This window comes from Puma concolor, chromosome B4 (genome assembly GCF_028749965.1).
Source record: "Puma concolor isolate L17-30 chromosome B4, mPumCon1.1.hap2, whole genome shotgun sequence".
NCBI classification, from domain to species: Eukaryota; Metazoa; Chordata; class Mammalia; order Carnivora; family Felidae; genus Puma; species Puma concolor.
In genome coordinates, this window is record NC_141673.1 from 8846082 (window position 1) to 8859759 (window position 13678).

Consider the following 13678-nt stretch of genomic DNA (forward strand, 5'->3'; position numbering starts at 1 on the left):
GACCAAGCCTGAGGCGTTTAAGGCTTAGAGGAGGAGGGAGGGGAGCAGGACAACTGTGCCGCCCCCTCCCTGAGGGCTCCAAGGGTCAAGGAGCATGGGTCATCTTCTGAGCCGGGTCGCGTCTGATGCAGCTCTGCCCAAGTGATTACTGCTGCTGTCCCGCAGTCCCCTTGCTGCGGCAATGGACACAGCCATCCCGGCTTCCTCTCCGCAGTGGCTTGTTTTATGTGCTTGGCCTACTGAGCAGATGCTGAGTTCCTCCCCTGAGGCGGCAGCATTTTAGAGGCAGGTAAGTGGATCGATCCCTGCATCAGGAAGCAGGGGCAGGAGTGTGGCTTAGAGGAGCCTGCTTCCTAAGACTGAGCTCTGCCCCCGCTCCTGCCCTCCTGCTCAGAGAAGCCGGGAGCGGCAGGGGCGACAGCCCAAGTTTGCCTGGGTGTGCTTCCCACTCGTTCCAGAAAGCTGACAGATGCCTGCAGAGGTTCTTTGGACACAGGATTCATTCGCCGGCCTCGGACAGAGAAATTGCTTTGAGGGCGAATTCTCCGTGTTCCGTCATTCCTTCAGTGTCATTCCTTCAGTGCCCATTGACTAAGAGCCCACCACGTGCAGGTGTTCGGCGACACTGGGGAGAATCAGACCTGCTCAGCTTCACAGGGAAGAAAACATGAACGGCCATGGGCAGCCCAAAGGGAAGGTCAAACTTCAAAGGGAGATAACACTGTAGTAAGACTGAAAGTAGGTGTGGGGGAGGAGGAGGCACCTGGGGCACCAGCCAAGGACCCGTGGGCTCTACCTCCCTATGGGTTTCAGGACTTCATATTCCCCTTTTCTGGAAGATTCGTCTTCTGGATGTCCACACAGCTGTCTCCCTCCCTTCATTCAAGTCTCTGTTCAAATACCCCTTTGTCCCTTTGTCCGAGAGGCCTTCCCAATGACCCTTTATGAAAGGGTCATTGCCCTCCTCTGCCCCTCTCTTTCTAGTACGGTATTCACTCCGTAAGGGCAGGGACTTTGCTTGTTTTGTTCACTGTTGTATCAGGAACTTAGAGCAGTGCTTGGCACACAGCAGACATTGCGTAGATATGTACTTGTTGAGTAAAACGTATGACCAGGCAGCGGCAAGCTACTTAAAGGTTCAGACCAATACTAACAATAATAGCGGCATCAATAGATACTGACCAGGTGAGGTACATGCCCTCACTCACCTAGATGGTGATGAAAGCCCTGGCTAGGCCCAAGAGAACCCGGAGGGGCATAGGGATTATGGCATATGCTGGTGAGAATAAGGATGCTTGCCTCTTTTCCAGAACTGAGCAGGATCAGTTCCTCGAAGGATGCTCACCTGGCTCCCCTCACCTTGCTGTGTGGTTGGGGCCCTGGCTGGTAACCAAGCTTGGGTTTATCAAATCAGACCTTCAGCAACAGCTGGGGCATGACCCATGCGCCTCAAGAGTGACACTGAATTCTGAAACTCTCTCTTCATAAGACAGCTCTTGAGTAGACTTATCCTGGAACTGGAGGCCCACAGGCCCCTTATGGAGCTCGGAACCCCAGAAGCACTTTCCCACCCTTCTATCTTGGACAGGGGCCCAGATTTCCCAGAGAGATATCTGAGACCTCCAGCTCCTGGGGGCGACACAGAAGAGCCTGAAGTCCCAAATCCAGGAGCCCAGCAGCCACAGCACTAGGAACCAGACCACATTGCCAGCTATGGTGGCTCCCCCATGCATGAATCACGGGAATCGAGGAGAGTTCTAGAAATGCAACTGTTGCTGCAGTCACCTCAGAGAACTATGGGAAAAGCATGGGCAAGAGGACTTTGGAAGTTGGTGACCTAGAGGCACTCTGGGCTGTAAATGGCCACTCTCTTCTTCCTCTCCACTGGTGGGATACCAGGGGGACAATCCGTTGTGTAAGAAGCCTCTGGCCCCTTCCAAAACATCTTTAAAGATGTAGGGAAATGGCACTAACCCTAACTTTCCAGAGATAACCAGGATGCTTTGTGCAAGGCCCTGGGAGGCAAGAGATCACAATGCCCTTTCTCACTGCATGACCATGGACATAGAGGCTTGCCTCTCTGCACCTCCTGTCTGTGAAACGATGTCATCAGGCAGGATGGTTGTGAATTCTGTGTGAAGGCACTTAGCATGTATCCACCCAGCATCTGCTCAGGGAACGTCTGTGCCTTTCTTCCCTTAACCATGGTCAAGAGTGTTGGCCATTTCCCAATGATCTTCCTGGAGGGGCTGGGAGTGGCCCCAGGACATCACCTGGAACTTCTTCTCCTAGGCTGGTAGCCTCGTGAGAGCAGGGCTTTGTCCAAGTGTCATCATAATCTGCTGCTCTGGGGACTCCCCACATGGACCCAGGACACTTGTTTAAAATGCAGATTCCTGAGCCCAGGCCAGTGGTAGAGACTCCTATGTTGTCGTTGTTGTTGTTTTTGAGAGACAGACAGAGTATTAGTGGGGGAGGGACACAGAGAGAGGGAGACACAGAATCTGAAGAAGGCTCCAGGTGTGCTGAGCTGTCAGCACAGAGCCTGAAGTGGGGCTCGAACTTGTGAACCATGAAATCATGACCTGAGCCGAAGTTGGATTCTCAACCGACTGAGCCACCCAGGTACCCCTCCTCACTGGGTTTTAATAAGGCTCTCCAGTGAATGCTGCTCCCTGAGATTGGGATCTCTGCCCAGAGGGCCTGTCCCAAGCTCCTGGATGGACACTGGTGGCAGGCTTGGGAAAAGGTGCTAAGTGCATCCAGCACAGAAACAAGGTCTCAGCTGAGAGAAAAACCAGAAGGAAAAGGAGTTTAGCTTCCACCAGTAGAGGGCGCAATGAGCCTTCTCACCACGAGGCAAGGGGGTGGGGGCTGCAACCCCATGTACCCCCCCACCTGGATCCCCAGACCTAAAGGAAGGAATTTCCAAAGGTTCTCCCAAGGGCCACACTTGGGCTTGCAAACATTTGCATGCTGTTTGACAACTATATACTTCTTACCAAGCAATTTTACAGGCTGCCAGCACTTAGCTTTCTATTTTTCTCTTCCACCCACCCTGTCCATCAGCTCAGGCTCTCCCTTGACAAGAGGTTGGCAGGGAGAGAGCAGTCAGAATCAGGAGCTCAAAGGGACCTCAGAAACCCTCCCTGCCTTAACTCCTCCTCTTCTCGAACAGGAAACCGCCCCAGGGAGGGGAAAGGATATGTCCAGGGTATGGGGAGCAAAGTGCTGGGAGCTGAGATCCCACATTGATATCTATTCTGATGATGTTCTGCATGTTCACTGTAGGAAAAGGATCCTTTCCTTAGATGAGGGCCCTAAGCTAAAGTGATTCCTTCCCAGGAGACGTTCCGAGAGTACTGAAATTACTAGTCCCAGCCTTGGGGGCCCCATGACGTCAGGAACACCACCCTCCGGTACACAGAGTCCTAAGTGACTTAGCTTCTGCCTGAGATGAGGCACTAAGACAGTCCAGATGCAGCTGAACATTTGGGAGGCTGGAGGCCAATAAAAGGGCCTTTGGGGAGAGGAGTCCGGCTTCTCGCCTCTGCCTTTGAGGGAAGCAAGCAGCAGGGAGAGGAAAGGTCTCATTAGCAACCTGAATTTCAGGCCCTTGGGAACTGGATACTCAGCCAGGTGGGCAGAGGCTGGGCTGCGTGAGGCCAGTCCATATTTCTTCTGAAGGATAGAGAAGGACCAGCGTGATCCTCCGGGCATCCCTGGGGCCTTCCTGACCATGTGCCGTGTGTCGGGCACCCAGGAGAGGAGCTTCCCCAGGGTGCACTTGCACGTGCTCAGCTGGCTCCCGGGCACCACGTGCAAACACTCAGAGGGCAGCAGCAGTGACCGTCCAAGTCTCCAAGCAGGGGAACTGGCTGCTGAGACTTAGGAAAGGCAGCAGGGAGGGACAAGGCAACGGGCCTTGTGTTTCTATGGAAACAGCACCTCAGGGTGAGGGGCTGAAGGGAGAGGAAGCTTCAGCTTCACTTCCAGCTTCACCTCCAGTTAGGACTTGGGAAATGGCCCTTTTGTGGCTGGGCTTGCCCCTCCTTCTCCCTTCCCTGCCAGGTGTTCACCATGGCAACCCTCCCTCTAAACAAGAGGTGCAAAGCAGCAAAGCATCTGGTGTTGGGGGCGCTGGGGAGCCCAGGAGGGAATGGGATGGGTGTGGGGGGGCAGCCACCCCTCCCTGACAGGACACGGGCCCTGGCCTGCGTTTGAGTCCTGGCCCCACTACCACTTACTGTGCCCTGGGACCACCTAATTCACCTGTCCGAGCTTCCGCCAGCCCCCTCTGTGGTTGTTGTGAGGGCCAAGTGAGAGAGAAAGCATCTAGCGAAGGGCCTGGCACATGCAGGTGCCCCATAAATGCTTCCCAGCCAAGTGGAAGTATGGCACTAGCGTTCCTGCTGTGCCCCAAATTTGTAGAGACTCCCGGGCCTGTCTTAACTTTAAGAACCACAGACTGAGTGTCAGTTTCTGTAGCAGGGTGGGGGAATCAGCAGAGGGGAAGATAGCTGTGACTCTTACACTGAAGCCACAAACAGGTCAAAGCTGGGGGTGTGGGGGGCACAGGAGTCCTGGAAGCACTCGGGCCGCCCAGGGCAAGATCCCACCATCAGCTACCTGGCCAGGTGGGAGGCCAGGCTCACTGCTGCAGTGAGAAATCCCGGCCACAGGAGAAATCCCAACATGGAGCCCCCTTCGACTCAAAGACGCTCCCATGAGAAAAGGTACCAGCAGCGGTCCCGGCTGTCACCACCAGCCTCTGGAAAGGCCATACCGGAGACTGCTGTGGAGAAAGATGAAGGCCCAGACCTCTAGGGGATCCCAGAGAGACACCGCCAGCAGGAACGATCTCTCCCAAATGTAAGCAGCATGGCAAACACCACTAATCAAATAAGCACAGGGAAGAACCAAGTCGAACTGTTTAAAACAGAAAGGAGGAAAGTGGGTCAGAGCATTGGTGGGCACAGGGAGGGCGGGGTGTGTCTGCCCAGGTTGGATCGCGAGGACAGGTGATCTGGCAAGGAACACATTTTCGAGAACGAGTCCTAGACTCAGAGGCAGAGGTCAGGCGTGGGTCAGGCCACTCAGCTGCGTTGTGCCTGCTTCTTCCCTGACAGAGGAGAAAGTTGCCGAGCCTCCAGTACTAGAAACGCCGGCTCTCAGACTACTCCACGTGCGGCACTGCTCTGAGCACTTTGTCCTCAGAACGGCCGAGCGAGGCAGGTGCCCTCCCGGCTTTTAGACAAGAGGACGTGACCCCGGGCCCGTGGTGGTAGGCTCACCATCACAAGGCAGAGAAAGGCCAGGGTCGGGTGGGAACTGAGGACCGTCTTGGCCTCAGAGCTCCCGCTCTCTGCATACAGCAAGCTGCCTTTCCGCAGATGGGAGGCGCCGCTCCCGGACGAGGCCCAGAGGCCCGGGGAGCACCGGGCACAGGGCACAGGGCAGAGGGCAGAGGGCTCACCTGAGATGTCAGCGCTGGAGCCCTCGTTGGACTTCTTCCCCGGCACAAACTCCACTTCCGCAAAGGTCTCGGTGGAGAGAGAGCTGGCTGTGCCATTGGGTGCCGTGGGCCTCTTGGCCCGGCGACTGAAGAACCTGTTGCTAAAGCGCTTGCCCTCCTTGGCTGGAGTGGCCTCCCCGTTGGCGGCTTCTCCCTTGCCGTTTCGGACAAGCGCCTCACGGGGTTTGGGCTTCAGGTCCATGTGCAGGTGGGAGATAGCCCTGCCGTCCTTCCGAATCAGCTCTCCAGAGGGAACGGGCTCCACGGGGGGCAGCACCTGCTCCAGCGTGACCAGGTCACTCAGGAAGTTCTCCAGGCGCCGGGCCGCCTCGCCGCCTCTGCTGCCCTCCTCCTGCCCCTCGGGGTCGCCCCCCGCCTCCTGCTGCTGCCGGGCGGCCCAGCGCATCATCTCGCCCGGCGGATGGCGGCTGCCAACCACCAGGGCGTACTTGGGGTTAATCAGCTTGCGAGCCACGGTGGAGGAGTAGTTGGGGCTGAGCCTCCCGGCACCTCCCGCCAGGCTCAGCTCCTGGTACAAGTTCACCTCCTCAGAGATGGCATACAGCTCCCGGAACTCCAAGTCAAAGGGCTCCACGTTCTGCCCCGTCAGGAGGAGGAGAAGGTTCCTGTCCACGTAGGAGGAGCTCCAGGTGAACCTGGGAACGTGGGGACAGAAAAACACGACATGTAGGCCCAGCCCGTGGCCTCACCCTGCCAGCAGTCCCTTGGCAGTCCCTCTCAACACCCCACTGCCCCTGCCCCAACCTGATCTACCGTTGAGGCCAGATGCCTTGCTGGCCGGTGGGAGACAGCTCCTGGCCTTCTCGCTGGGGTGCTCTCCCTCTACCGACCCACATCCTTCCTCCCTCTTTTCCAGGTCTTGGCCTCAAATGCAGAAAGCAGGCAAGGGCATGGGAAGTCAGGCCTGGATTCCAACCTGGTTTCTTTTTTTTTTTTTTTCCTAGATACATATTATTATTTTTTTATTTAAAAAAAATTTTTTTTTTCAACGTTTATTTATTTTTGGGACAGAGAGAGACACAGCATGAACGGGGGAGGGGCAGAGAGAGAGGGAGACACAGAATCGGAAACAGGCTCCAGGCTCTGAGCCATCAGCCCAGAGCCCAACGCGGGGCTCGAACCCACGGACCGCGAGATCGTGACCTGGCTGAAGTCGGACGCTTAACCGACTGCGCCACCCAGGCGCCCCTAGATACATATTATTTATTTAATCATTTAATTATTTAATTACCTATCTATTTATTTATATTTTAAAGTTTATATCCAAGTTAGTTAGCATATAGTGCAATAATGATTTCAGGAGATTTCTGTGATTCACCCCCTACGTATAACACCCAGTACTCATCCCAACAAGTGTCCTTAATGCCCCTTACCCATTTAGCCCATTCCCCCCGCATACAACCCTCCAGCAACCCTCAGTTTTTTCTCTATATTTAAGAGTCTCTTATGTTTTATCCCCCTCCCTGTTTTTATATTCTTTTTGCTTCCCTTCCCTTATGTTTATCTGTTTTGTATCTTAAATTCCACATGAGTGAAGTCGTATATTTGTCTTTTTCTCACTAATTTTGCTTAGCATAATACCCTCTAGTTCCATCTACATAGTTGCAAATGGCAAGATTTCATTCTTTTTGATTGCTGAGTAATATTCCATTGTATATGTACACACCACATCTTCTTTATCTACTCATCTGTCGATGGACATTTGGGCTCTTTCCATACTTGGCTATTGTCGATAGGGCTGCTATAAACATTGGGGTGCACCTGCCCCTTTGAAACCACACACCTGTATCCCTTGGATAAATACCTAATAGTGCAATTGCTGGGTCATAGGGTAGTTCTATAACTTTTTTGAGGAGTCTCCATACTGTTTTCCAGGGTGGCTACACCAGTTTGCATTCCCACCAACCTGGTTTCTACCCTTGTATGCCTTGTAACGTGGGGCTCATAGGACATACAGTCACAAAGGTACTGTGAGGCTCAGGTGTGATACCATGTAGACAACATTTAGTTCAGTCCCTGGCACACACATTTTAATAAGTGATAATGGAGCTGCTGCTATTTTTAATATCATTCCAATAATCCCATGATTGGCTCCTCTCTAGGTTTTTAGAGCACTTAATGTCTGCAAACCACTACACTTTAACCATGTAAGAGGACTTATGACATTTGTTGATTGTTTCCTGTGCCCAGGTCTCTTTCCTCACCCAGATTTTAGTACACTTGGAGGGCAAAGACTGCTGAGATATAGTCTCTCGTGTTCCTGGTAATTTATTTCTGAATCAGAATTTGGGAGACATTGCCTCCACACCATACCCTTACCTTTTTTTTTTTTTTTTTTTGGCATGTGAAAAGTAAAAAAACATTTTTTTAATGTTTATGTATTTTTGAGAGAGAGAGAGAGAGAGCATGAGCAGGGGAGGGGCAGAGAAAGAGGGAGACACAGAATCAGAAGAAGGCTCCAGGCTCTGAGCTGTCAGCACAGAGCCTGATGTGGGGCTTGAACTCACGAGTGGTGAGATCATAACCTGAGCCATAGTCAGACGCTCAACCAACTGAGCCACCCAGGTACCCCCTGGGAAAATTTATTATTGTCATGTTTTCACTAGCAGGACTTACGATCTTGGTCTTTCCTACTTGCCTTTGTGTAAAGGCCAAAAGAGAGACAGTGGCTACTTTGATGACCTTAAAGTGAACACCAGGAAGGTCACCGACAGCATGACCTTTGCGACCAAATCCAGCAACCAGAACCTCATCGTTTTCCTCAATAAAATTCAAACAACTACCACTGGGCACAAAGGCTGTGATTTTTTTTTTTTTTTTTTTTTTTTTTTTTGCCATTCTTGACCAAATGGACCCTGACATACTTCCTGATGGCAGAATTTGGCTACTTGGCTTCAACCCTTACTTTTCCCAGTACGATTCCCTTTACGTGGGAAGCACCTGCAAAGGCTTGGCCTTCAGGGCTGTGCCCAAGTGGGCTTCTTTGTCCTGTTCACAGTGTCACTTCTGATCTCCGTTGGTGGCTATGGAGCTTCCTGGCAGAATGAAGACTGCAACGTTTACCCATCCTGCTGGTACCACGGGCCTGGGCAAAAGAGACCACACCCTCACATTTCTTTCCCAGATCTGGTCCATTCTGCTTCCTACTTGTCCCAACAACTAGCCTCAAAATGCAACCCGTTGCTGTGGACCATGAAAGGCAGACCGTTCTTGATGCCCAGTAAGAGTTGACCCTCTTTTTGGAATAATCCAGTATCCAGAAATTTTGAAGGAAGGGACTGGCCAGGAGGCTCTTGTCATTAGATCAGACAATATGTCTTAAACCCATGACTATGGAGACTCCAGCCCAGTCTTCCACATTGTATATTTCCACAAAAAAAGACCTCCTGGACCATTCTCTGTCTTGGCCCAACTCACCTGTAAGATCCAGTGGCTACTTTTTCACCATCTACCATTAGGAACTTTGATGACAGGGTCCCCTTGACCTTCCCCATGGGCATGTAGAAGCCAACACCTGTCACAGAGCGGACACGGATGTTCTGTTGAGAAGAAAAAGGCACTGTCATTCAGGCTGGGGACCTCTGAGGTTTTGTGTGGGCAGAGAAAGAACCCTCTTGTTCATGGAACCCTGCCTATTGACTCCTGTCTATACTAGACTCTACTTTCTACAGCCTTAGAACTGGAACCCCATTTGAAGAGCAGGAGGAAATTAGCAAATCTTGCTTTGAATATAGATGAGCCCAGAGTAGTTCCTTCCTGTTCCAAAAGCTCCCCAGAAGAGAATTACAGTCCTAGCTTTGACCCTGACAGTGACTCTGCAGCGTGAGCTCCCCAGGACTGGGCCAGAGCTGCCTCTTTAGCCTCAACCGTCTTGAGATAAAATTTAAGCTGGGCATATAATTTAGGGTTATCAATTCACAGGGCAAGGCTTTAGACAGAAAGAAAGGGGTTGAGGTCTTGATGTTCATCTGTGTCCCTGAACTGGGGAAGAAGTAGAGGAAGAGAGAGAGGCAGTCTCTATCTCACCTCCTGCCCTTCCTCCCCACCCTTCACCCTTACCCCCGTGGTACAACTTACCCGAATACGGTAGTCAGCAAGCTCCAGGCCCTGACACATCTCCAGGAAAAACTTTACGCCTGCTTCATCCAGGATGATATACACCGGGACCCGACGCTTAGACGCAGCATCCACGATGTCTTGGAAGATATCACCATCAGTGAAGAGGTCCATGACCACAGCAATGACCTGGATGTGGAAGGGCACTGGTGAGGCACGTGGTGACTCCACAACTACAGGGATACAGTGTGGCCCAGAGAGGACCAGCGGGGCCTGGGTAACTGGTGGCCAAGAGTCAAATACCCCATCTGCACCACTCCTGGGTTCTCCATGTCCCTACCCATCTCTGAGCACGTCAGAGCCCGGAGATGGGCTCTCTGCTCTGAGAAATGCCTGGGGGTCCAGGCTGTGCTACTTGTACTTCTCCTTGGACAAATCTCCACCATCCCACCCTGGGCATTCTCCGGCAGCTTTTCTGAAGCCAGATCAGGGCAATCTAGGAGGCTGAGGAGAGATGGTCCTAGTGACCTAGGGAAACAAGCAGGCGGAAGAAGACGAGGTCACTGAGAGGCACGAGATGGACTGTAGATCTTTTCACACCCACCTCCTTGCAGGCCTGGTTTGTTTTGATCTCCCTATAGCTGTGCGAAGTTCTATGTTCCCCTTGGTGCAGATCCAGGCAGGGCTCCAGGTAGCTCAACCTCCCCTGGCCTCCAAGTGGCCAGGTCATGCGACACGACCCCTGAGTCAAGGTCACAGCCCAGGACTCTTGGTTTCTAAAAGCTAGTCCTGGAAAGTGAGGCCTTCTGTGGCCCAAGGCAGAACTCCCTTTCTAACCTTAGCTTCCTCCATTTTCCTATGCAAACCTTTCTCCTCACCAGCTGCGGGGTTTTCTTGCTGGCCCCAAGCACTGTGTGTGTGAAGCAGGGGAAAGGGCATACTTTGGGGTCAAGAGATCTGGTTATAACAACTTCCTATATTTGTGACCTGAGGCAAGTCACTTAACCTTGGTGAGCCTCTGTTTCCTCATCTGCAAAGTGGGGATATCCTGTACCCTGTACTTTACGCATCTGCCATGGAGATTAGAGATGACATCCATAAAGCATCAAACACAGTGCCTGGTATGTAGGAAGTCCTAAATAAATGGTAATCACTGTGTGGTTGAGGGAGTCTGTCAGTCATAATTGAAAGCCCCAACTCTGAAGTCACACAGAACAGGCCTAGTGTACCAGCTCCGCCACTGACTCATCAGTGCCCCAGCTAATACTAGCTCCTGCCTCTAAGGCTTGCTGTGAGGGCTTAGGGAGATGAACCATGAGAGCACTTAGCACAGTACTGGCCCATGGTAAGCTCAATGAGTAGTACCTTTCATCCCACCACCTTCACACATGCGCTCTACCATTCCCTCTGCCTCTAGAGACCATCCCCCCGTCCCCATCACACCATTCACACAATATTATTTAAGACTATTCTCAGCTCCTACATTTCATACTCAATCATCCATGTCAGTTAACATTTACTGAGCTTCACAGGCAGAGGGAGGATCTAAAGACAAATTATAATCCCTAACTTCAAGGGGTTAATCCCCTCGAATGATAAGACGTTTGCACAAAATAACTAAAACATGAGGCGAAATGAGATAAATGCCTTAAGAGATGTACAAATGACATGTGATGTGAGTTCAAAGTTGGTGGGGGCAGGGGAGAAGGAGGGGCGGAGGGAGGCAGGGAAGGAAAGAGATTGCACGATTACTTCTAGCCAAGGGAGAAGAAAGGCTTCATCAAGGAGGCTGAAACCTGAAGAATGGGCAGCCTCGGGAACAATGAGAAATGAACCGGGAGGAAAACCAAGCAGGCAAGTGGGCAGAGCTGCCGTGCATGGGTACGCAGGTTGTGCACTGCACACGGGCTCTGGGCTGACAGAGTGAGTGGAAGATGTGCCTGCTGAGGAAGGGACACCTTTTCCTAATCTGCACAAGACTTCCATGTGGGCCAGCAGAAGCCTACAAAGTGGGCATTTCAGGCAAAAAACACAGCATAAACAAAGGCACTGAAGACAGAGACTAACATCACTGAACACTTTCAATATGCTATGCACAATTCCAGATGCTTCAGGTAAATTTAATTGTTTTTTTTACATTTATTCATTTTTGAGAGACAGAGAGAGAGCACAAAAACAGGGGAGGGGCAGAGAGAGAGGGAGACACAGAATCTGAAGCAGGCTCCAGGCTCTGAACTGTTAGCACCAAGCTTGACGCCGGGCTCGAACTCACAAACGGGGAGATCATGACCTGAGCTGAAGTTGGACGTCCAACTGACTGAGCCACCCAGGCGCCCCTAGGTAAATTAAAAAAAATTTTTTTTCTTTAATGTTTCCTTACTTTTGAGAGACAGAGTATAAGTGGGGGAGGGGCAGGGAGAGAGGGAAACACAGAATCCAAAGCAGGCTCCAGGCTGTCAGCTGTCAGCAAGCACAGAGCCCGACGTGGGGCTCGAACCCATGGACCGTGAGATCATGCCCTCAACCAAAGTTGGACGCTTAACCAACTGAGCCACTTAGCCGCCTCTCTTTAAGTAAATTTTCTAAATTGATCCTCACAATGAGGAGGACTGTTCTCATTTTACAGATGAGGAAGAAAATGCAAAGGGGCTAAATAATGTGCCGAAGGTCATACAGTCAGCACGTAGCAGAACAGGGATTTGAACTCAAGTCTCTCTGACTCCAGAGTCTTCCCTTCACTGCATCATACAGGCTTTACAGAGATGGGACAGCTGTAAAATGTTTTAGAGACATCACATCAAAAGCTGGTTCTTTAAAAAGACCAAATAAGAGAGACAAACTTCTGACAAGACTGACAAAAACAGGAAATGCAAATAAAATCGGAGTGAAGAAAGAGAAATAACTATACCAATATTTACTTTTTAAGAAATCGTACTATTTAAGAAATAGTAAAAAATGGTAAAAAGAATATCAGGACTATTTATACTTTGATGAATCTGAAAATGAAGGTGACATGGTTAATTCGTTAAAAGCAAATTAAACATAATACAGCACAATCCAGTAAGCTTTATCCTAGAAATGTAAGGAGGATTCAACATCAGATAATCTGTTGTTTTAATTTATAACATTCATGGGGTCAAGGAGGGGAAATCACATATTAACAGTTTTTTTAATAGTTTTTTAAAAAGTATTTGAGGGGCGCCTGGGTGGCGCAGTCGGTTAAGCGTCCGACTTCAGCCAGGTCACGATCTCGCGGTCCGTGAGTTCGAGCCCCGCGTCAGGCTCTGGGCTGATGGCTCAGAGCCTGGAGCCTGTTTCCGATTCTGTGTCTCCCTCTCTCTCTGCCCCTCCCCCGTTCATGCTCTGTCTCTCTCTGTCCCAAAAATAAATAAACGTTGAAAAAAAAAAATTAAAAAAAAAAAAAAGTATTTGATAACATGAGATCCCTGCTTGTGAATAAAATTCTCAAAAAAACCAAGCATAGAAGAAGGGACCTTCCTTCACTTGATAGAGGCTATCTACAAAAAAGCCACATGAGACATGCTGAACAGAAAAACTTTAGATACATTCCCTTTAAGTCTCAAGAACATCAACAATACTGTCACCACTGCTGTGGAGAAAAAAGTATTGGAGGTGCTGACTAATGCAATATGATGGAAGGAAGGACGGAAGGAAGGAAGGAAGGAAGGAAGGAAGGAAGGAAGGAAGGAAGGAGAGGAAGAGAGGAAGAAGAGATAGAAGGATTAGAAGAGACAAAACTACCAGCATGTGGAGATGATATTTTTACAGAAAACCCAGTAAAATGCAGAGGAACACTATTAGAATTAACAGGAGAATTTAACAAGATTTCCAGATATAAGAAAAACTTACAAAGACCAATAGCATTCTTCTGCTACAGTGTCATTCAACTAAAAAAAGGAGAGGGGAGGGGAAAATAAGACCAAAAGTGCAGTTTAGGGCATGTGGTCGGTCAGTTAAGCATCTGACTTCGGCTCAGGTCATGATGATCTCAGGTTTGTGAGTTTGAGCGCCGCATCAGGCTCACTGCTGTGAGTGCAGAGCCTGCTTCGGATCCTCTCTCTCCCT

General features: G+C 50.6%; 1 protein-coding gene and 1 pseudogene across 1 annotated transcript in view; both read right to left on the reverse strand.

Moving 5' to 3' along the window:
* The window catches only part of SACK1F (scaffolding CK1 anchoring protein F), a 33452-nt gene that overhangs the window by 1481 nt on the left and 18293 nt on the right, over positions 1-13678 (reverse strand). Inside the window, exons 2-4 of the mRNA XM_086712208.1 lie at positions 9614-9781; positions 8954-9075; positions 5477-6171 (exon numbers count right to left, since the gene is read on the reverse strand). Coding sequence (XP_086568334.1) covers positions 5477-6171; positions 8954-9075; positions 9614-9781 — 985 coding nt within the window. The remainder of the gene's footprint in view (positions 1-5476; positions 6172-8953; positions 9076-9613; positions 9782-13678) is intronic.
* LOC112863587 (small ribosomal subunit protein uS12 pseudogene) lies at positions 8149-8603 on the reverse strand (annotated as a pseudogene).